Source organism: Meleagris gallopavo, chromosome 4 (assembly GCF_000146605.3).
Source record: "Meleagris gallopavo isolate NT-WF06-2002-E0010 breed Aviagen turkey brand Nicholas breeding stock chromosome 4, Turkey_5.1, whole genome shotgun sequence".
NCBI lineage: Eukaryota > Metazoa > Chordata > Aves > Galliformes > Phasianidae > Meleagris > Meleagris gallopavo.
In genome coordinates, this window is record NC_015014.2 from 9,058,881 (window position 1) to 9,080,163 (window position 21,283).

General features: G+C 42.6%; 1 protein-coding gene and 1 long non-coding RNA gene across 3 annotated transcripts in view; one reads left to right on the plus strand and one right to left on the minus strand.

Annotated features, from left to right (window-relative positions):
• MAML3 (mastermind like transcriptional coactivator 3) overlaps positions 1–19,730 on the minus strand; it is a 73,206-nt gene extending 53,476 nt beyond the window's left edge. The window contains 1 exon segment of the mRNA XM_031553011.1: positions 18,198–19,730. Within this exon segment, the coding sequence (XP_031408871.1) occupies positions 18,198–19,715 (1,518 nt within the window). The 5' untranslated portion in view covers positions 19,716–19,730.
• On the plus strand, positions 10,402–12,837 carry LOC109367153. Of its 2 annotated transcripts, XR_002113943.2 has the most exons (3): positions 10,402–11,923; positions 12,044–12,126; positions 12,291–12,837. It is a non-coding gene; the product is annotated as an uncharacterized LOC109367153 (long non-coding RNA). The 2 variants fall into 2 exon arrangements; XR_002113942.1 differs by lacking the exon at positions 10,402–11,923 and having other exon boundaries at positions 11,934–12,126.
• Positions 19,731–21,283: the final 1,553 nt, after the last annotated feature.

Below are 21,283 nucleotides of genomic sequence, written 5' to 3' on the forward strand. Positions count from 1 at the left end.
CCTTGATTTTGTGCTGGCCAACTTTGGGTCAGTGCCAAGTGACAACAGGAAAGGAACAGAATCTGCACAAATGATTAATTTCTCTTAAGAGTGGAAGAACAGCATTGTTAAAGCAAGGAGAAACATAGCCACCCTGAAAATGAGCTTCTGCTCAGAATACCTCCTCTTGCTTTACACCTCTGATTTTCACATCAATTTAAAGGAAACTATACAAACCTCCATGAGCAATTATACTCATGACCTAGTTATTGTTTCCCTGGGAAACTCTGAGGTGTCTCATAGCATTTCTTATGCTAGGATGTAGTATCATTTAGTATCACAAACTGCAAGTCTTGTGTTTTCTCCTTCCGCCTATTGTTGCAGGTGTCAGGTTCAAACTTCCCTTGGTAACCAATACTTTTCTAAAACACAGAACCTAAGATTCTCTCATACACTGGGATGGCAGGACTCGAGGCCTGCGAAAGACAACGCCAGATATCCATGCCAAAACACGAGCTGGAAAACAGTGACCACAGTTCTCACTCATCAGCCCTTCTGATCCTCAGAAGTATGCAGGAGACACAAGAAGGTATTGCACCTACATGAGGCTGGTTATTAGGAAAAACTTCTCAAAAAGACTAATGGAACAGGCTGTCCAGGGAGGTGGCAGAGTCACCGTCACTGGAGGTGTTCAAGAACCATGTGGATGTGGCACTGAGGGACATGGGTTAGTGGGCATGATGTGATGGGTTGGCAGTTGGACTAGATAATCTTGGTGGTCTTTTCCAGCCTTCATGACTACATGATCTCCTCAAATGAGAGCATGCTCCCTGCATTCCCATGGCCAATGGCTATGGCCACAAAGAAAAAAATCAGAAGGAAATTAGCAATTTCATACTGTTTGCTGTTATACTCAGCTCTTTGTTTTACTGTTTTGGTAGCGAGAAAGTATACGTACCTTCGACCCTTTCCTGTGGAGGTGACTAGGGTAGCAATTTGCACAACGTTCATTTTTAGTTCTCTGAAGTGAATACAAGATTTACATATGCACATTTTCCTCCAAAAATACAAATTCAGAGGACGCAGTAGGACACATTTCTTCCGCCCAGGCAGCCCGTAACAAAAATGAAAAACCTTTGTTTTCTGACATTATAGGCTGCTGCAGGCTGAAAGGACAGGCTGCAAGTGCCTCTACATGAGCAGGAGCCTCTGAATGGGTGCAGAGACCCACATTTGGGCCACAAGGCAGCACTGGGGGATGTCAACGATGCCAAAGAACGCCAGGCAAACATGCCCACAGGCAAGGAGGAATTTGTCTATGCCTTTAAAACTTGTATCTTAAATGTGTCACCCACACAGTAGTCCAAAGATGGGCAACACGCTCACACCTCCCTTAAGTAGGAAGAAAGCATTTGTTCAAAAAGACTGCCTGTATCTGAGCCACGGTCATCTCCTGTGTGCAGCTGAGGCAGGGAAACCAGATCCCCCCTAGGACGCTCTTCCACATATCACCACGTATGTGAGTGACAGACATACGTGGTGACTACTGACAGGTGGCCTGAAACTTGGGAATTTGTTCCACATTGTGACTTCTTAAACTTCACTCTGCTGGATGCAGACTCAGAAGCATTCTGTGGACAGCATACTGTCTATACGGGGTGCTGAGCCTTGCCTCTCTCCTTCTCTTTCTTCAGGTATTTATCCAGCTTTTTTTTTTTTTTTCCCCTACCTCACACAGACTGCTTGCAATTGATACAGGAGAAAGTAGAGGTCAGAGGAAGAGTAAAGACACATAATCTAATTTTCATTTTCTCCATTAATCATGCACGATTTCAGCCAGCCATTTAACAAGGTGGAATTCAAAAGCGATTTCTTCACAGATGAGGGGAAATTCACTTTAATTTCTGCTGCTGCACAGAGCGGTCTCTTTTGCTTACACTGGAAAGTGGAATCCCTGTGCCCAAGAAAACCTACACTCACCTGCAGGTTTTGTAAAATACTTAAGCTAAATTTAAAAGTACTCCTCTCAAAGTGTTGGTTCCTTGTGGGAGCAGTGTTTTTTTTCGGTTGGAGGAAGGGCGGGGGCTATGTATCAATGCAAGCCCAAAAGGAAGCTCTGGCTTTAAATTCATTTTGATACGAACTTGACAATAATGATCTATTTGAAAATATCCTCGCTCACAAGTAAGGAATACTGCAAGTTCCCCGTATGTGTAGAATTTGAAGACACCTCCTACAGACTCTCAGCCAGTTGCCAGTCTCCCAGTTTGTCAGGACAAAATCACCTCTCTCCTAAAGTGAATTGATTCTGGAAATGAAAAGAAAAAAAGTGCACTCATCATAGGTAAAGCCAACAAGATTGGACGCATCAGGCCTTGGACATCCACAGATGAGGCAGCAAAACGCACCTTATCTTTGTCCTCAGCTAGAGTTTGATGAGTACCGCAATATTTGCTACCTCAAAAGATGATGAAGTCTATTCCTTGGTTCATTTATCTATGTCATTTTCATTTACTTATTTGTAAAAAGTAGCTGGACTGTGTGGAGAGGAAGGTATCTCTCTAAGGATTAAGAACGATCCAATGCAGCTGCACTGGGAGTAAGGGCTGAGGAACCCACCAAGGTCTATAGTGAAACGTGCACCTTCTTCTCAGTGATCGCTTACTTGTTCAAGAGGAGAAACGACTCCACTCTCCACTGGTATGTGAACTCCAAAGAGCCCAGTATCTCCATACTCAAGGAAGCTTCAATATTTCATAAGGTTTCCGTATCAGCTGTGGACGCCTTGCTCTCCTTTCCATTTGCTGGGCTTTTGTCATGCAGAGGAACAGAGCAAAGGCCAAGCCCAGACTGAGAGGCCCACCATCCTTTGTGCCTTCCTGAGTAACCTGGAGAATCCCCAAACAGAAAAGGTGATGTGCTTGAGGAACGCCCTTCTCTCTTTCTCTCAAAATGTATATTTGAGCAGAAAGAAACATTTAACAGCTGATTCCTTCACCCTGTAAAGACTTCAAAGAAACAGTGGGATGTTTAAGAAAAGAGAAGTGCATGTGCACAGAGCAGGATAATATTTGAGTATGTCAAAGACTGAGTTGCTGACAGTGACTTCATCTGTTTCAGAAGGAGCTGAACAGTTCGGCTGTTACTGACAACGCATTTGCTAAGACAGCATTGCCACTCAGGAGCCTTCCTTCTTTGCTTAGATGACAAAAAAGTGCTGATCTGCTCCAGGAAAAACCCATGTCCTCCAGCTGCAGCCCTGGTTGCCAATCTTTCTCTAAAAGGTCATACCCTTAATTCTGAGTGTATCCAGGCTTCTTTAGTAAGACCACTGATTTAAGCAGAAGTACCATGATTCCTAGGTCCAGTCTCTAAGTCCCCAGAGATATTTTCCAGGTCCACGCTATGTCAAGTCCTAATGCAGGCCGTGGAGAGGTGGTGTTTGGAACAAGCTCCTTTGGCACAACTCCAATAGAACCGAGGTGATAAGTAGGTGAAATGACAGATTTTTTATGGTTCCTTTTCATATTCCATGTTTGGCACTGATAGTCTTAGAGGCTAAGAGAGACTGGGGAGATCTGAGAGTGGCCTTTCAGTATCTAAAGGGCTACAGAAAGGAAGGGGACAGACTCCTCAGCAGGGTCAGAAAAAGCTACACACTCCAGGAAAAACGAAATATTACTTTAGACAGTGCAATTTTTCCTCTACGGAACTGGAGTCTTATGTCCCCATGACTGCTAAGAAAATCCGAACAAACCAACGCAAGGCACTCCTGGGTGACGTTCTTAATTTTCAGAAATGACACTTCATAATGTTGAAGGGATTATGGAGAAAGTAATCATCCCTTTCCACGGGGCCAAAAGAGGATGAAAAGCTAAGATACCTTTTTAAAGATGCGGTTTTGTAACAAGGAGCAGAAGTTCCAGCCACTGCAGCAGAAGCATCTGCCCACATGAGCTGAGGTACAAAGAAAACTGCCCCCAAAGCATACCCTCCACACAGCCGCATGCAGCCAGCAGTGGAAGGCAAGGCAGCAGACACAGCCCCACACTGTTCGCCCTCCAGCATCAGCTGCCCTTTCGGCTATGCCGATGCAGCCCCTCCAGGGCTCACTAGGGGCAGAGGAGAGGATGCCTACTGAGGTTTAGAAAGAGAGAAGTAATAAAGTTGCAGAGAGAAAACGTTCAAAAAATGACAAGAATTAAGGATCCAACCTCCACTTTCTGTAGGATTTGGGGCATCATTTCTGCCCTTTTGAAAACTTCCCTTTGCACATGCAGAATACAGCAGTGTGCACTAAGATGTGGTAGCTACGGCCCAGAGCAAGGGACAACACCACTTACCGGCTCCCTTCATATGACTGTTAAAACTTATTTTTAGCACTCCAACCAGAAATACTGTGAAGTTCAGGAAAAGATCTTCTACATGAACACAGGTAAGCAATTACACATAATAATGAAGTGAGTTTTCACAATCCCATTACTAAGCAAGCCATTAGCTGTTCGCATTGCAAACAACTTGATAAGGTGCTGAGCCAAAATACATTTTGCAAAGCATAAAAAAACAACTGTTCAGAGATCACAGGGGCAGGGCTAGCTTAGCGTAGTGTTTTCTGTTTGTCTGTTTGATCCAAAGGAAGCCACACAGAGCTAAAATGTTGGCTGCTTAGTCTGATTTTTGCTAAGTGTGTTTAGTGAATTAAATATTGCAAGGAACCCTGGGGTGTGCAATCATATCTCTGCTAATACACTCTTATATTCTGACAGGGACGCTTAACAGCATGAAATAATCCTCTTCAATTTACAAAAGCAACTCCCAACCTCTGAGTTTTAAACTATCAGTGATCGATCACTTGCAACAAATACAACATAGCTGCTCTGTCAACAGACTGGATTTCATAGAAGGGATTGTATAAGTGGACTGTTTCCCAGTCAAGCATTTTAATGAGCATCATCTTTTCTCCATCATATACTGTTCTAAGCAGGAGAATGTAACTCTATTTGCAGAGGGATAGAAAAAGAAGATTATGCAACAGGAAAGCAAAGACAGATATGCACTGAGGGCAATTAAGACAGATATATATTAATAACGTCACCATCTGTATGCAAAACGCAAAGAGAAACAACAAACACTCAAGCTTATATCTAGAAGAAGGAATAAAACCCAAATTCTTTTCAAAAACTCAAGATTAAAAAAATCTGATGTGTGCCTTTTAAATAGATAAAGTAGTTCAACTTTGGAGCGATTTAAGATAATTTTTCATAACCTTAATCTTGTGGCTGGAATGCAGATACTATGGTGATGAGTTCATTTGGTGACGAAATTATTTATATGACACAGAAAAAATAGAACAGATTCCCATTCCTGACCAACAATCATCTCATTTAAAAGATACGCATACGCTTTTAAGAATAATGACAACAAATTCTTCAAATTCTTCTTCCACCTTCTGCAGCTGAGCCAGGAGACATTCATCCAGAATAAGCATGAAAAACACTTCTTTTTTTAAATCATATGTTGCTTTTAGACTGAGATTTGTGCTTTTTTTTCTGTACCCAAATCCCTCCTTTGCGGGCAAATGAAAGTAAATATAAAAATAAATGTTATAAATATACTGAAAAAGTCTCAGCTCTGATTACCTGTTTTGTTGACACTTTTTATATCTGGGATTGTTTTGCCATTTAAAAAAACAAAGCTACTTAAATGTCACCGAGACATCCAAAACTCACCAAAAAATGCTAGTATTGCCCTATTAATTTCTGTTATTGTTTTTCAAGTATTGATATCAACACTGAGAACTGTGAATATTGGAAGATAGTACGTACTTTCAGAAAATGACTAAGAAAGGTTATACTGTGAAGTGTCTTTTAAAATCTTAACACAGAGGGGAAAAAGTGAGAAAATTGCATACGGTAGGGCAGAGGGAGGTGGGCTTGAGTGATGTAGAGATATTTTGTTAGAGAATACCAAAATTCTTAGCTTTCATTACTGACCTCAACTTGCCTATTTTTTTTTTTCTTTTTAAGGAGGACACAGCATTTATGTAACAAGTGATGCGCTCATTTGATGCCAAGCCATGCCTGTGCGCTACTAGCAGGGAAATAATTATGTCACATGTTTATCTCTGCAAGACAAATGTGCCTTTGCACAGCGCCTGACCGCACAGAAGTGCTCCCCACAGCTCCTACGTGGAGTCATGCCAGCCGTGGTGCCACGGCTCTGCTGGCTGGACGATCGCCTGCACCAGGGCACAAAGGAGAAATAAAGTGGCTTTGGCACTCAGCTGTACCCTTACAGGACATCAAGCACCTCTTCTCCAAACTCCAGTCTCACCTTTTGCTGTATGTACCTCTGGCAGTCCCCGTGCAAAGAAGCCCTGAAGATCTTGCTGGCACCAAGTGCCGCAGTCGCTGTGCCAGCCCCTGCTCCAAGTGTCACCACTCCCACTCCAGCATCGCCCAGCGTGGCACGGGTATGTGGGAACAGAAAATTGTTTATACGAAGAGTTAACTGTAACAGCACGCGCCCCATCTATGAGTCCACCTAAAATGGAAGCTTAACTGAATATATTCTGGTCAGACTCCACGGGTCTGGTTTTCCTGCACAGAGTAATGCAGGGTCTTGCTGCTGCCAACACCACAAATCCCAAATGCAACACGACAAAGAGCCAAACTGCCCTGTTTCCAAAGCTAAGGCAAGCTCTCCATGCTAATTCTCTGCTAAGCCAAAGCATGGGGCTTTGATTTCCTAACCTCAGGATGTTATCTGGCTCCAGTATAGGATTATCATTAGCTCCATACGTCTGTCCTTACAGCAGGGTCACTGTCATGCCATATGCCACTTGGACAATCTTTATTCTTTCTAGAATCTTTTTTGTTTGTTTTTTAAATCACAGTGTTCATCTGAAAGAATTTGGATTCTTCTTGGCTTTCAAAATCTGCTTTGCATTGCTAATGCTTGGGGCTGTAGGCAAAGTTGCATTGGAGAGACAAAGAAAGAAGAGATGCACTAAAAACCTCTTAAGACATAAAATGTCTTGAGGGTGCTCTTCTCCTAAATATGAACAACAACAACCAAAAAAAAAAAACCCAACACAGAGCAGGTTTACTCAATTTCCATTTAGCAGACAAAAGACCAAGTTCTTCTGGAAAGCAGCTTCTATCTACAGCATTGACTCAGTGAATACGTCTGAGTTGCACCACTGAGCATGAGACCTGAAAAGAGCACATCAGGCTCCACGTGGAAGTTGTAGCAGGGTGAAAAGCCACAGCATCACCACACACAAGGTGTCTCGATAGCTTGATACACCAGGGCAAATCTCCTACTCACCTCCCTCCAGTGTTGTGGCACAAGGAAGAGTCATCAGTCTCCAAACTGTCACTCTCTTACAGCAGAGTGGCAAACACACAAAAAAATCAGGGAGTCTGGAGGAAGAAGTGCAATGGCTATGAGCTCGCCATGCTGGGAGGGTAAGATACAAATGACAGAGGAAGAGACTTCAGGTTGACCTCCTTGCCAGATAAAATCCATTATGCGTGATTAAAACTTAACAAAATGCAATCACATTAAAAATGACTATCATGAAGTGCACCGTGATTTACTGACTAAATGAATGAGAAATTTATCTGAATAAAATAGTCCTAGCCCTACTGCATCGGTAGCGCATGATAAATTGCTGATTGTGAGAAGATCATCGCTTGCTGTTGGATGACATACATGCATTGATTTTTCCTAACAACGATAATTAGCATAATAGCATCTCCACATATATTACATAAAGTTTCCTCTTAGCAAGCAGAAAATATTTCAAGCCTTCTGGTCCCAAACTGCAAAGAATAAAGATGGAAAGAAAGGATTTGCAAACTGCCTCGTTGTCCTTTATTATGCAGATCAAAGGCCCAGCCCACTGGATCTTACTTAACCTTGAAGAGATGGGAACAACATTCAAGAAAGCTCTGGCATTGTTCAATTAAGCCGTGATCACAGTGGGGTGTTTTTACATGGCGATGATCTAATTTTGTGAGGCCAAAAAAAGCCTTTGGAAAAGAAGAATCGAATCCCAAAGAAGTAGAAAAAAACATTTCTCCAATTTCATTAACACACAGGGGGCAGACCGTGCAATCCTTGCATAAGTGCTCTCATTGACCAGGGCTGTGTAGGTGAGAAAGCACTCACTAGGTTCAGAAGACACAGACTACTAATGGGAAAATAGAAGTGGTGGAATAGGTCAGGAAAATGAAGGAGACATCCCACGTGATTCGCCACTAATTGAAAATCAATCACAATAAGCTGCATTTTTTGCTTTGAAAAATCTGTGAGGTGATAAAACACCACCTTAGAAGCAATACAGTACCTCACTGCTCAGCATCTCCAGCAGCACACAGATTTCAGGCTCGGCCATGAGAATATTCCAAATGGCCATACTTTTTCCAGAGGAACGGGTTCTTTGGTAGCATGAACAAAACAGCTCGTTTGTCTGCATTAGTGCTCTGCATTTCTTTGACACAGTACGCTGCACCAGAGCAGAGGCCTGAGCAGGAGGAGAGGAAAGCAGAGCCCTAACCTGCCTTGGGTGAATTCAGTAATACTGGAGCTCATACTGGCCACTTCACTACCTGACACAGCAGATGCGATGCTGGAAGCTCTCTGAGGACTCCCAACACTCCCACTTGGCTCTGACCATTACACAGAGCCAAAACACAAGAGCCCTGTACATAACACCTTTGTGGGGCAGCTGGTGAGCAGAGCAGATATGTAAGATGATTCAGATGCTGGGGAGAAGTTCAAACTGTAAGGGATTTGGGTGCTCCAAACGGCAGTTCTCCACCCTCCTCGACCCTCCAGCCACCACTATGTTGTCTCTGACCTGATCCTTTTCCACCCCTAAAATCATATGCTGGCACCTGGCATGCCAGCTATGCCCAGCCAGCACAGCCTGCCCCAAGCTGTGAGCGCATCTGTGGGTGACACCTGTGCCCCTTCAGCAGAGCCCTTCGAAGACAGCCCACACTGTATGCAACCAGAGCAGAGGATGGTGATTTTGGCAGTGGTTTTCGCTCATATGGGAGCACTGGGAAGAAACGAGGGTGTTACACTCACACTGCCTGCAAACCAGCTGCAGGAACTGGGCAACTGCAAATGAAAACTTCTGCATCAGCAAACCCAGGGACTGCCCTGGTGTCATGGTGTGAAATCTCCAGCCAAAACCCAAAGCGTAAGCTGCATGAGGCACGGGAGGCTGGCAGATAGTGTACTGCACATCTGCCCACCGTGCTCTTACACTGCACGGAGCGAGGCTGGTGGCCACAAGAAACACTCTGGGAAGCCACCAGCCCTCCCAAAAGCCCACACATCCTTCTTGGTGCTGGACTGGTGACCCCTAAATGGGGATATGAAGGAGGGAAATACTGCCTCACAGTAACCACAGACATTACATTTTACCATACATCCATGTGCACGCTATGTACATCATGTGTGATGTATGTAGTATTTCAGAAATGACTGGAAAGGCTTCAAGTATTTTGATTTTACATGTCTCTTGTTGGGAACAGTGAAGCTATCTTCAAACGATGGGAACAGTTTCATACCATACAAGAAAAGGTATCATTAACAAGGCTTAAAAGTCACAACAGAAATCACCTGAAATTACTTTTACATCTATAAGAATACCAGAGCTTACGACTGCCTTCTACTGCTGGAAACATCACCTAGTGGGAAACTGCATGTCACTGGCAATTCTATAATAGAAAACTCCTATATAGACTTTTTTGCTTCTACGATAAGCTTGACCCAGTGAAGCTGTTCTGTAGTTTCAAGTGTCAGAGTCCAGGCTGAGATGGATTAGTGGGCAGACTGAAGGTGAAGTAGCCAAATTTATCACATGGATGGTGCCACCACATCAGTGAAATTGCACCTAGGATCTTCCAGTCCTTGAACTGTCTCAAGACTGGTTAAAAAAGCATTTGATATGACAACAAATACTTCATACCATTTCCATCAGCCCGAGGCTCATGGACCACACAAAGCCTCGGTGTCTGCAGTGATCTCCTGCAGAGTGACAAGACTGAAAAATAGTTCTGTGCTAGTTAACAGATAAGAAGGGGAGGTAGAGAAGGAAAAGCTGATGAGGAGAAACAGAGGGAAAGAAGTACACACTGGAAATCAATTCCCTGGAATGCGCATATTGGACAATCTTGGGAATTCTCCTTTTTCCAGGCAATACTATGTACCAGAAATAATTTATAATGCAGATTCTTTTGAGGATGTTACCTCTCAAGCCTATAAGGAACATCACATCAGATGGGGAGGAAGCATCTTCACTGGGCAGAGCTTGAACTCCTTCTAGGCTGACCCTTTAAAAATCTTTTTATTTCTGTATTTCAAACATATTGTCTTTCCCTCAGTTTCTCCACATAGCAGAAGGAAACAGAAGGCAGCTTACAGATACACCTGTATTACTTAAATGCTTCAGCTTGCAGCAAGGAACTGGGCAGAAAAGATTTTATGGAAGGATGCTAGCACAAGCAGCCAAGGACTAGGCTTGTGGAGGGAGGAATATTTCATACTGTCTACATGAGAAGCAGAAGCAAAAAAGAGACAGCTAAAACATAAAAGCATGACTTTGTAATAGAGCTGATGGACTTGGCCTTGCTCTCTTCAGAGATACTTGGCCTTGCCTAGACAGCTCCCTCTGAGCGTGGAGCAAGAGCTGCTAACAAGCTCCTGCTGGGTGCAAACAAGCAAGCCACCTTCTTGCAAGATGTGTTGACACAGAATTTGTGGTTTCTTCACAACATGTAAGACATTCTTGCAAGCTAATACACACAAAATGCTTCCCACACGCAGGAAAAGAGGCTAAATAAGGACAGGAGAACTCAATACATGTATGCTAGTACTGCACGAGAACAAAGAACTGAGGAACCAACAGACTGGTTTCTCTCCCCAGTGACAAAGTTGGCTGTCTCGGATTTAATGCTAAGCTGCTGAACAATGGCAAAGAAAGGGCAGGTTTCCCACTGCTCATGAGGAATGAAATCTTTGCTGAGAGCGCAGAAGCCACATTCTTTAGCAAATTAGATGCATCAGCTAGGATTTGGCAGAACCTCCTGAATGCACTCCTAACCACTTACTGAGGCTGTCTTTCAAGAGGTATTACACAATTGCAGACCACGAAAAGGCTAAAAGCCATGAACTGTGGCAAACAAGGATGAGTGACAAGGAGCCACCAAAGACCGGACAATTACTTTTCTTCTGAAAAGTATTATTTGGACTGAATTGGGAACATTAATTGGTATTTATTGATGTTTTCCTCAAGCAAAAGAGTTGGCCTACATTCCTGCATGATACAGCAGAGAATTTTCTCTTTCTGGCAGTGCCTAGCCTTCCTTAAGATATCTGTATATTTTACTCCTCTTCCTGCATCCTTTTTCCTCTTCTGCCACGTCTGGCAGTTTCCAGAGCAGCACAGATAGCTGTGGACAACTTCAACTGCATCATTTCTAGGTTTCTGAAATGAAGATGTCAGTGCATGTAAGCTTGAATTAGCTGCAAGATCTCTGAGATGGACACCATCACTTCTGACACACAACTTCCACACCCCACACAAGGACCCAGGCGGAGCACTGCCATGGCAGAAACCTTCAGATTTTCTTCCCTTGCAGCACTGGGTGCTGTCAGCTCACCCAGAGTACAGCAAGTGCTGCTAGTAGCAGTGAGATTCCCCTCCCCTCCCACAGCAACTTGTTATCCTGCTGCACTCTTGGCTCTCTCAGGACGGGCTCGGTAGGAGGGAAGGCAGCAGTTTGCCCCACTCTATTCCCTGCTCCCAGCCTGGCCTCAGCTGTGCCAATACTCAGCCTTGGGAAGGCAATAGCCTGCTCCCAGCCAGCCTGTAAACAAGGCAAGAGCTGTTGCAGGAGATAAAGGAGGACTCACACAGCACCAGGTGCTGCAAATATTACTTCCCTCTCCAGCAAAACAGCCTCTGGGGGAATGCACACCCCGTGGTTATTTTCTCTGATTTCTCCCCCAGTCAGTGTTCCTTCTTTTGTTTACTTGAAAGCAGAGCTATGGGCAGAGGGAAGGAGCCACCTACATGGCAGGCTGAAAAATGATAAAAAAAAGAACAAGATGCAACTTGTTTTTAAGGTAAGCACAACCTGTTAATAGTTTGAAATAGACTTTTTAATTACAGGATACCCTGGAAGTATTTGTAATTTGAAATGTTTTCCATTAAGTTTCATTTTTTAGAGTCAAGAGTGGATGAAAGAATCAAAACTTTACTTTAAAAAGCATTCTTCTGTCCCATATAGGTAAAGAAGAGTTGGAAAACAAGAATCGTAATGGAGGAGAGCTTTTGATTTTCCAGGGGACACCAGAATACTGAATTCCTGTCACTGTCCAGTATTGAAAGCATCTGCCATTCCATGCTAATTAGGTATGCCCCATGCTTAGAGCCCACGGAAGAGCATGGTATAAATATCCCAGGATGCTCAGTGATGCTGTGTTGTCAGCTCATGACAGATCCAGCCGTAAAAGCGTGTGGAAAGAACACGATGTTACATCATTGTGTATTGACAATAAGAGTATACATAATAAAGAAGAAGAGTGAGAGATCCGTGAACAGTAAGAAATGGATCATGGCTAGTATTGCTGAAAGCAGGTAGAATGGGTTACAAGGCTGGAAAATGAAAAGTGATGATGACAACCTGCCTAGTAAGGGAAAAATGGGGGAAAAAAAAAGCAGGAAGGTGTAGCTCTGTATATAAAAATAATGGTGCTACTGGCTATAGATACTTCCAAATCACCATGTTTTGATATTACTGCTGTAACTAATAAAACTTGCTTAGTATTGGTTGACGTACATTGTATCATCAGGTGTATGTAAATAACAGAGCAAACTGCTTTATGCCACAATCTAGATAGTACAGAAAAACGTAGTATGCTATTGTGAATACTTCAAAATAGAGGACACTAAACACACTCCTTGTGCAATCAGTAATGCACATTTTCAGCTTCTAAAGGTAACGTAAGACAATTTCTTTAAGGACAAGAATGACTCTGAGTCTCTGAATCTTACAGAAACTAGACCAGAACCAAATCATACAATGTATTTTAACAAGTCTTGAAAAAGTGGTGAAATTTCGAAGAATTGGAGACTTGCCATTACAACTGTGATATTTCAGACAAGGAAAAGACAAGTTATTGTGACATGTCCCAGCAAAAGGATGGATTTCAGTTCTCTGTCAGCGATGATTCAGAGGATAAAACAGGAATACCCATCAGTGTTTTCAGGAAAGTAGGTTTCACCAAAGATAGCTATGTTTTTCTCATGGTAGAATTATTGGTTCAGTTGGGACAAGAGAACAGTGCTTTTATCCTTTGATTTTGCAAGGCTTAGACTAGAGAAAAACATTAGGAATAAGGAATGAACAAAGCATGTATTAGGTTAGAAAGCACACACACATACAGATCACGAGAGTTAGCTAATATAAGCTAACCAGAGTTCTTTTTAGCTCTCTGTTGTGGAGATCGATCTTATCCAAGTGCTGTTAACATTTGGTTCCAGTGACTGATGTTATTCTGACCTCTTCCCTAGAAAACGGGCAGATGATACTGGAAAGGTAAGCACTGGATGGCCCCGCTAGTATTTACAAATCATCTAGTGAGATTCCATCCAAGTTAATTTCCATTACCTTTCTGTCCTTAAAAGTCTATGGGAGATTGACTTCTGGGGAACAAACTTTTGCATCAAAGGCAGTCAGTGCATTTGAACTCCAGTGCAAACCTTTTGTGGAAAACAATGGTTACAAGTCAAGCACAGCACAGACAGGCATTCACTATGTCTCTATAGAAAGTTCACCAAGCAATCCTCGAAGTGTCAGTCATTATTTCCACTCTATCCTATTTCCCCTAAAATCTAGTGAGACAGTTGTGTTTCTGCTACACTTTCATGTTGTGAATACAAATCTTTAGACTTTCTTCTTTACTTTTAGCTTACCCTGGAAGTAAAGAACCTCAACAGTCTCTCTTTCTCACTGTCCCAAAGACAACCTTCAAAAAGTATAAAACCTTGCACTATTCCAGGGCGAAGCACACCTTTTCACTTGGAAAGGACAAAGACAATTACATTTCGGAACGTTCTTTGGACACACATCTCCCTTTATCCTCTGCATACAAAAACAGACTGAGCAGATGATGCATCTTCAATTTGCCACTAAAACAAAAGACAGAAAAGAGAACTTGAAGGTAGTTCTTCCAGTATGGTGTCAATTCTCCTCTTCATTCACACCCCTCTAATTTCAAACAATGTAACCAGTGGTTTCAATAGGAACTATAATTGCGGCATCCTCACAGCCTCATGCAGGCAAAGAGCGGCAGTCTAGTTTTATTTTTCTTACACCCACAGAGAATTCTGTTTTGTTTCGACCTCTCATTACTCTCCCTCCCTCACTTGGCTCCGAACATCAAATTCTCTCTCAGCCATTCAACGTCTATTCCATTTGGCTGCTTTTTTCTTACCATTATGCACACATATTGAACAGCTGGAACCAAGAACAGGCACAATTAATGATTCTGAAATTCTCCAAAGAAAACGTCTTTGCTTTTCCCCCATTTGAAATTATTTTTGGTTTAAAATAAAGGGGAAAAAAAGAAAGGAAAAATGCCTCCCATTAAACCTTACACACACCTTCAAAAACTAAATGGAACATTTTGGGTTAAAGCTCTACTTTTTTAGAGAAAAAGTTGTTTCATGGTTGCTTTTATTCCTTAAATCACATAAGAACTCCTAACGGGCCCCTGTTGCATCTCGGTGCCAAACCAATTTCTTTTATTATTGCACAGGAACCAGAACAGCAGAAGACCTCTAGCCCTCAAATACCTTACAAGTTACCAGCCCTAGGGAAAAATTGTGTTTGATGCTTTAGCCTATAGCCACAGCAAAGGGAGAGCAACAGCAGTATCCATGAGAAGGATGAGGCTAAGAGGCATTAAATGCCACATCCTCACACAGGAATAAACACTCTTAGGGCAGATCAGGGTATCTGGAGCAAGGCTAAGAGCAGGGATTTCCAAGTAAAAACCTGACCAAGTGGAGAAAAATTAGGCATGAGGGGATGCTGGTAGCAGGATAGAGTCTAGCTGAATGTAGATGTGATCATGGATCTTATACTCAGTCCTGCAGGAGTGGCCTGTACTACCTTCTACCTCATGCTGGAAAAAATCTCCTACTTCAAAACCCAAAGCAGAAAGCAGGGTCTGTTCCATGGAAAAACAGAAAAACGCCTCACCCAGCGCTTCCTTGAAGAGAACAAGCTGTAGGACAAAATGAAGGCTATCACGTTGCAGGGTGTGTGCTTCTTTCCCATCGGTGCAGAGGGGCTTACAGGCACAGTGCCAGTCCTGGTCTGCGCAGTGAAGCAAAAGACCACTGTGTCTGACAGGAACAGCTTCAACGCTGACGTTGCAGAAAGCCTTTTGCTAGACACTGGTTTTGCTGCTGTCACTGACATCGAGCTAAGTGCTCTCCTTTCTTCACAAGAGCATTTGACCCAGCAAGCCCAAGACACCAGCCCTGAGCACCAGCCACTCACCAACACGTCTGTAGGGCAGCTGTGGCCTCCACACAGTGTCCAGAAGGCCTCAACAGACCAAATGGTGTCTTCTCTAAAGTACTCTGACTGAAGTCATGAGTGCATTCTGTTCATTAACAACACAGCGGTCAAAATGGACACAGGTTAAATGAATGTACGTAGTACACACGCACACAACTAGCTATACTTGGATGACAGCAGTACGCACAAAATAAGACCAGGTGTGGTCTTTTGTACATGTCTGATTCTCCTTAAGTCACGTTCTGGGTCTTGATCATTCCCCCGACAGCAGTCATCTGACAGAAACATATGGTCACTGCTAGCCACGTAATACAATAGCTAGAACTCTCTTTCCCTTTAAATAGCATTTGTCAAATCCTCATGATTATTTAAAACAAACACACACACATTTTTACAATTCTGTGTCAAAGACCAAAACTGCAATGAAGGTAGAAACCGTAAGCTCACTGAAAGGTACGCTCCCCTTACACTCAGAAATGTGTTGCAAACTAAAGAGTGCAATCTCCTTATTTTCTGCAGATGATCTGGCAACTCTGACTGTCCACATCCTGCAGTAAGTACTAGAATCAGATAATCTGCATCAGCCTGGGTTCAACTCAACAATATCAACAGATCACTTCACCATCTTTGCAAAAACAATCTGTTTCTACCAAGCACATTTCACAATAATAAAGCTTTCCAATCTTCCACAGAAAAATGCTTTTTAGCGAAGCAGGAAAAGAAGGAATGAAAAAATACATTACATATAGAAATCTATTCTTTTAGCCTTCCTCACAAAACAAAATCCCTTCTGGGTAGGCAAGTGAGTTTTATATAATGAAATACAGATTTGCCTTAGATGTTTTCTTTGTAAGATACAGAAATGACAATATCTGGTCTTGGTTTTGGAAGAATGTCTAGGTTTAAACAAATATCTAGTTTTTCTTATATTATAAAAGGAACTGAGTGAGATTAGATATATGAAATCTTGACTTCCTGTTCATACAGGACAACTGCAGAGAGATAATAACATGAACTTCTCAACTTAGGAAACGCAGGAGATGACATTAACTCTTTCACATAGGCAGTTTTTCCTCTCAGTTTTTTGGTAGGTGTTTGACATCAACAGATGAAACCAAAACTTTAAACATTTGACAGCCTGACCAAACATTACACGCCTCTCAATTACAACCTGACAAACCTGTATCTCTGACTGCAGTCTGAGTTTTAGGTCGTTATCACAGCATTGCTCTAGATAAAGTCTTCACAAAAGGAAGCAGCTTTAGACTGGAAATTTCTAATGCAGTAGGCAAGCAGAACTAAAACACAAACACAAACCTTTGAGCTGTCACCGTACAAGCTGAATCATAAACAGGAGGCAGATGAACGTTTCTTTTTGTTTTGCAATTCGCTTTAAATAATATGTAACGCACTCTGACCTGGCAAACCTCCTGCTCCTCCTATTGGTAGATTTCCAAACACCATAGGCTGCAGAAATGACAATTTTTTTTTGATTCCTACCTGCATTACAGCATCACAGTTATCCATGCTCAGAAGGAAGCACTCCTTGCAGATGACATGGAAGCAGCTAATGTGGTTACACTATTACACAAAACTACCAACCAACAACTCTATCTGTGTACTATTATATCAGAAATCTTGATGTGTTTTGGTGGCACAGCTTCCATGAAAGCATCACCTACTTTGTAAACTCAGTATTACCTTTAATTATTTTTAAATCCCTTATAACAGCATTCTGAAGATTTATTCTCAAGCCTCTCCATTACACCACTGTGCAGACGTTTACAGAGCCTACTCAAGTAAGAATATTCAGCTAGGTGGTAACAGGGCTGTTTGTCATTACTACAACCAATACTCAGTTATTAATTAATTCCAAAATATTCCCCAAGCCTGGCATCTGTCACGCCAGCAGTTAGCATGGAATACAAGTAAGACAGATGCCAAATTACTCAAGCCAACACAGCTTTAGCCTCTTGCTGAAAGTGAGTCAGAAGACTCTACAGATTCCCAATGTTATAATATTTAAGACTGCTAAAGACTCCTTGAAAGTCCTGGAATAAGCCATCTCATATCAGCCATGGTTCAAGCACCGCTAAAACCATTCAGTTCTGTTTACTTTTTCCAATGGAAACCAAAGATATTCAGCACTCAACATCTTCACTCACTGAGCCAAAACGTCAAATGTGTTCACCCCAAGAGCATGAGCCAATCGCTCCATCTTTCTGTTATAATGCTAATTACATTGTGGAAATTAAGCCATACAGAGGTTTGGGATCTAAAAGCATCAAGTTTTATATTACAAGAAAATGAAACAAACTCTCCAAGGAGCAATAACTTACAGAGCGGCCCTATGCACTCATCAGCAGAACAGGGAAGATGCTGGTTCAGAAAAACAGTCATTTAACAACTTATCTTAAACATAATGCAACATAATTTCTGTTATTTCATAAAACGATCAAGCTCCAATATCACATGAAAAATCCAAAAAACATCTGCAATGACATTCCATACTCTCCAGAAAAAAAAAAAGAGAGTAGGAGGAGGCCATACAAAGAGTTATTAAATCTCTTTCTGGTTGCCTGCATATTGCATAATTGCACTTACCTGACCAAGGGAAGGAAGTGTTGCATATGCCATGGGCTGGTTCATCATTCCTTTCTGCTTCATGATGAGCATGCGTTTCTGTTCCTCACTCAGGTGTGCCATCTGAGCTTGCATCTGTGGCTGCTGCGACTGCTGCTGCTGTATGTATGGCATCATAGGGTTCTTGCTGGGATTTGCCATTGGTGGGGTCATCCTCTGGCTCAGCTCAGCATTGAAGTGGGTCAGAGGTTTGGTGTTGCCATAAGAAAGCATATTAGGCTGTTTGCTTAAAGAGTTTGTGCCCAGGTTATTTGGCTGCTGATTGATCATATTCATGTGATTCTGAGGGAGGTAGTTATTCATTGTGGTCTTCTGTGGATTGTTTGCCATAGGAGGCACTATTGGGTTTTGGTTGTTAAAGGCTTGGGGATACATCATTGGACTATTTGGTTTCTCTGCACTGAAGGGCCCTCCATACGGACTAGATGGAGGGCCCACAGGCGACCAGCTTGAGGCTTGATTTGGATGCTGCTGCTGCTTCTGCTGCATGAGCTTAGCTCTTTGCTGCTGCTGTGCGGCCATTTGCTTGAGCTGTTCAGCTGGAGACAAGTCAGCACTTGGTAGATTCACCGGTCCAGGCCCTGATCCTGCCACAGTTGCAGCTGCTGGGTTCATAAGATACCCATTTCCAGATCGTGTCTGAGTTTGGCCTGGAGTATGGGCCTGGTTGGGAGTCTGAGGCGACTGAACAACACAGTTTGCTGGTGAGCCTGCAGGGATTGGAGCTGGTGGAGCACTGGATACAGAAGTCACGCTAGAGGCTGTGGAAACATTTGAGAACGGAGGGCCAGAGGAAGATGGCCTCACCTGGGGAGATCCTAATGGAACATGAGCAAATGGGGAATGAGATGGATCGCTTTTGACGCTTGCACTCTCTTGAGTCTCTGCAGCAGGCCTCGTAAGGTCTGGCTCTTTCTTCTCTTCGAAGTCTTCATTGAACAAATCTTGTATGTCATCTTCCGGAACAGTGTTTGCTAGTTCATCTATTAGCTCCTGCCACTCTTGATCATTCAGATTGATGTCTGAGAAGAGTTTGTTCTGATTTGAAAGGGATGTCTCTGAAGTGTCTATGCAGGTAGGATCGTCCAAAGGCTCTTGCTTTAGTTCCTTGTTCTGCAGGACATTAAAACCATCGTCTAACTCACTGCACCCGTTAACTGGGAGCTTTATCTCTGAAAGCCCACCATTTTTACCCAAGTCCTCTAGCCCGCTACCGTGAGTTCCACTGTTCTGCAGGGGCAAGGATGCTTTCATGTCAAGCTGGTGAAGAGGAGAAACAGCAGGCAAAGGCAAGTTATTGGGCAAGCTGTTGATTGCCTCGATGCCTGGTACATCTTTCCGTATCCGCTTGCTGGTTGGAGAAAAGCTGCCATCGCAAACTCCATTCTGCTGCTCTCCATTGAGAGGTGATCGTGCGCCTTCCAACTTCCTTTTTACAGTCTCTTGAAGCTTAAGAGAAAACAAGAGAAAAAAAAACATTGACCAGTTGCAGAGACAAAGCGCTGATGAGCCTTGCGACAGACACTTATTACCAAGCTGACTAGTAACAGTAGGTTTTAAAAAACAATTAGGAAGCTTCCTTGATTTCATTCCTATGCCTTGATCAATAGATCTAACGATGTCTAAAAATAGGTCTCAGATGGTCTAAAACAAATAAACCAACTCTTCAAAACAACAACTGCAAAAACCAAAACACCCACTCCCCTGAATAGGAGAGCACGGGTCCACAGTTCCAGAAACAGTTCTGTAAAACTCGCCTGTACTCCCCAGACTACCTGAATTTTACAGAACAAATTGAATATTCCAACTTGTTGGTGCCTAACGCAGCGATGAAACTTAGGTTTTCACAAAATACTAAGCAGTATCTTCTGATAGTTTGACTCCTTTAAGGAGCCTTCCGTTACATTTTCAAAAACTGAATCACTGAATTTACTATTTATTCTGAAAAACTTTTTTTTTTTTTAAGTTTCTCCAAGTTTTTTGAAAAAATTATCTGCAATACAACTGATTGACTTTGTATTGAAATGTGCTGCTTGACGCCAAAAAAAAAAAATCTAGAAAAAATTAATTAACGTAGCTTAATTTGAATAGCATTCTGTTCTTTGGCTGCAAAACATATTAAGAATCAATTTTAAATGATTTTGCACAATGCTAACCCAATCAAATCACACACACAAAAAAAGAAAAGGAAATATTGTATGTGGTAGGAGCTAACATAAAAGACAAATAACTAACAGAAATGATAACAGGAAAAGTCCAGGAGAGCAACCAAAATAGCTATGAGAATATTATAAAGAATAACTTATTCATATAAGTTTTATTTTACATTAAAAAAAGAAGAGTAAAGCAGTGTTATGGTGTACAATCTCCTCCTACCACAATCAAACATCGAGTGCTCTGTGTATCAGGCTAAAAAAAGCAGCCTTCTTTAACTCCTGCAAAAACAATAGTGGTGGGGAGGGGAGGAAGCAAAGAGATCACAGCTCTAGAGAACTCCTTCAGGACACACTTGCATCCTTGATACTAGAACAATAGATCACAAAAAAAGATTTTATCAAATTTTAAAGTACTTTTACTGGTATGAAAATCTCAGCCACCCCGCTCCCATCCCTGCCCTAAACTTGAGGTCCTCAACCTTGTTTTTTCCCACACGGCAGACCCCATTCAGTTCTCCCACCCCAGAGGGCAGGCTCCTCTTTCATCCTGAGTGCAAAGCAAAAAAGGCAAGCAAACTCATCTCTCATCCCCACTCAGAGGGAACAGCTCGGAGAGAGCAGCTTTCCTCCCAGCCCTGTGCAGGCCATTGGGAGCACGGCACAGGGCACAGCTGCACACGAGTGGGACACTACGTGGCTCTCACCCGCCGCCTCCCTGCCCTAAAATCCTGCATTAAGCTGGACATCGCTGTTTATTTATGCGGTGTCACTATGGCTAGAGTCTTCCAGCGAGCCTGTTTTCCCTTTGCCCTAAGACCACGTTAGCAAAATACTGAGTTGCAGTGAGAACAGCCATACCGAAGGGCCTCTGGCATGCTTCTAGTGATGAAG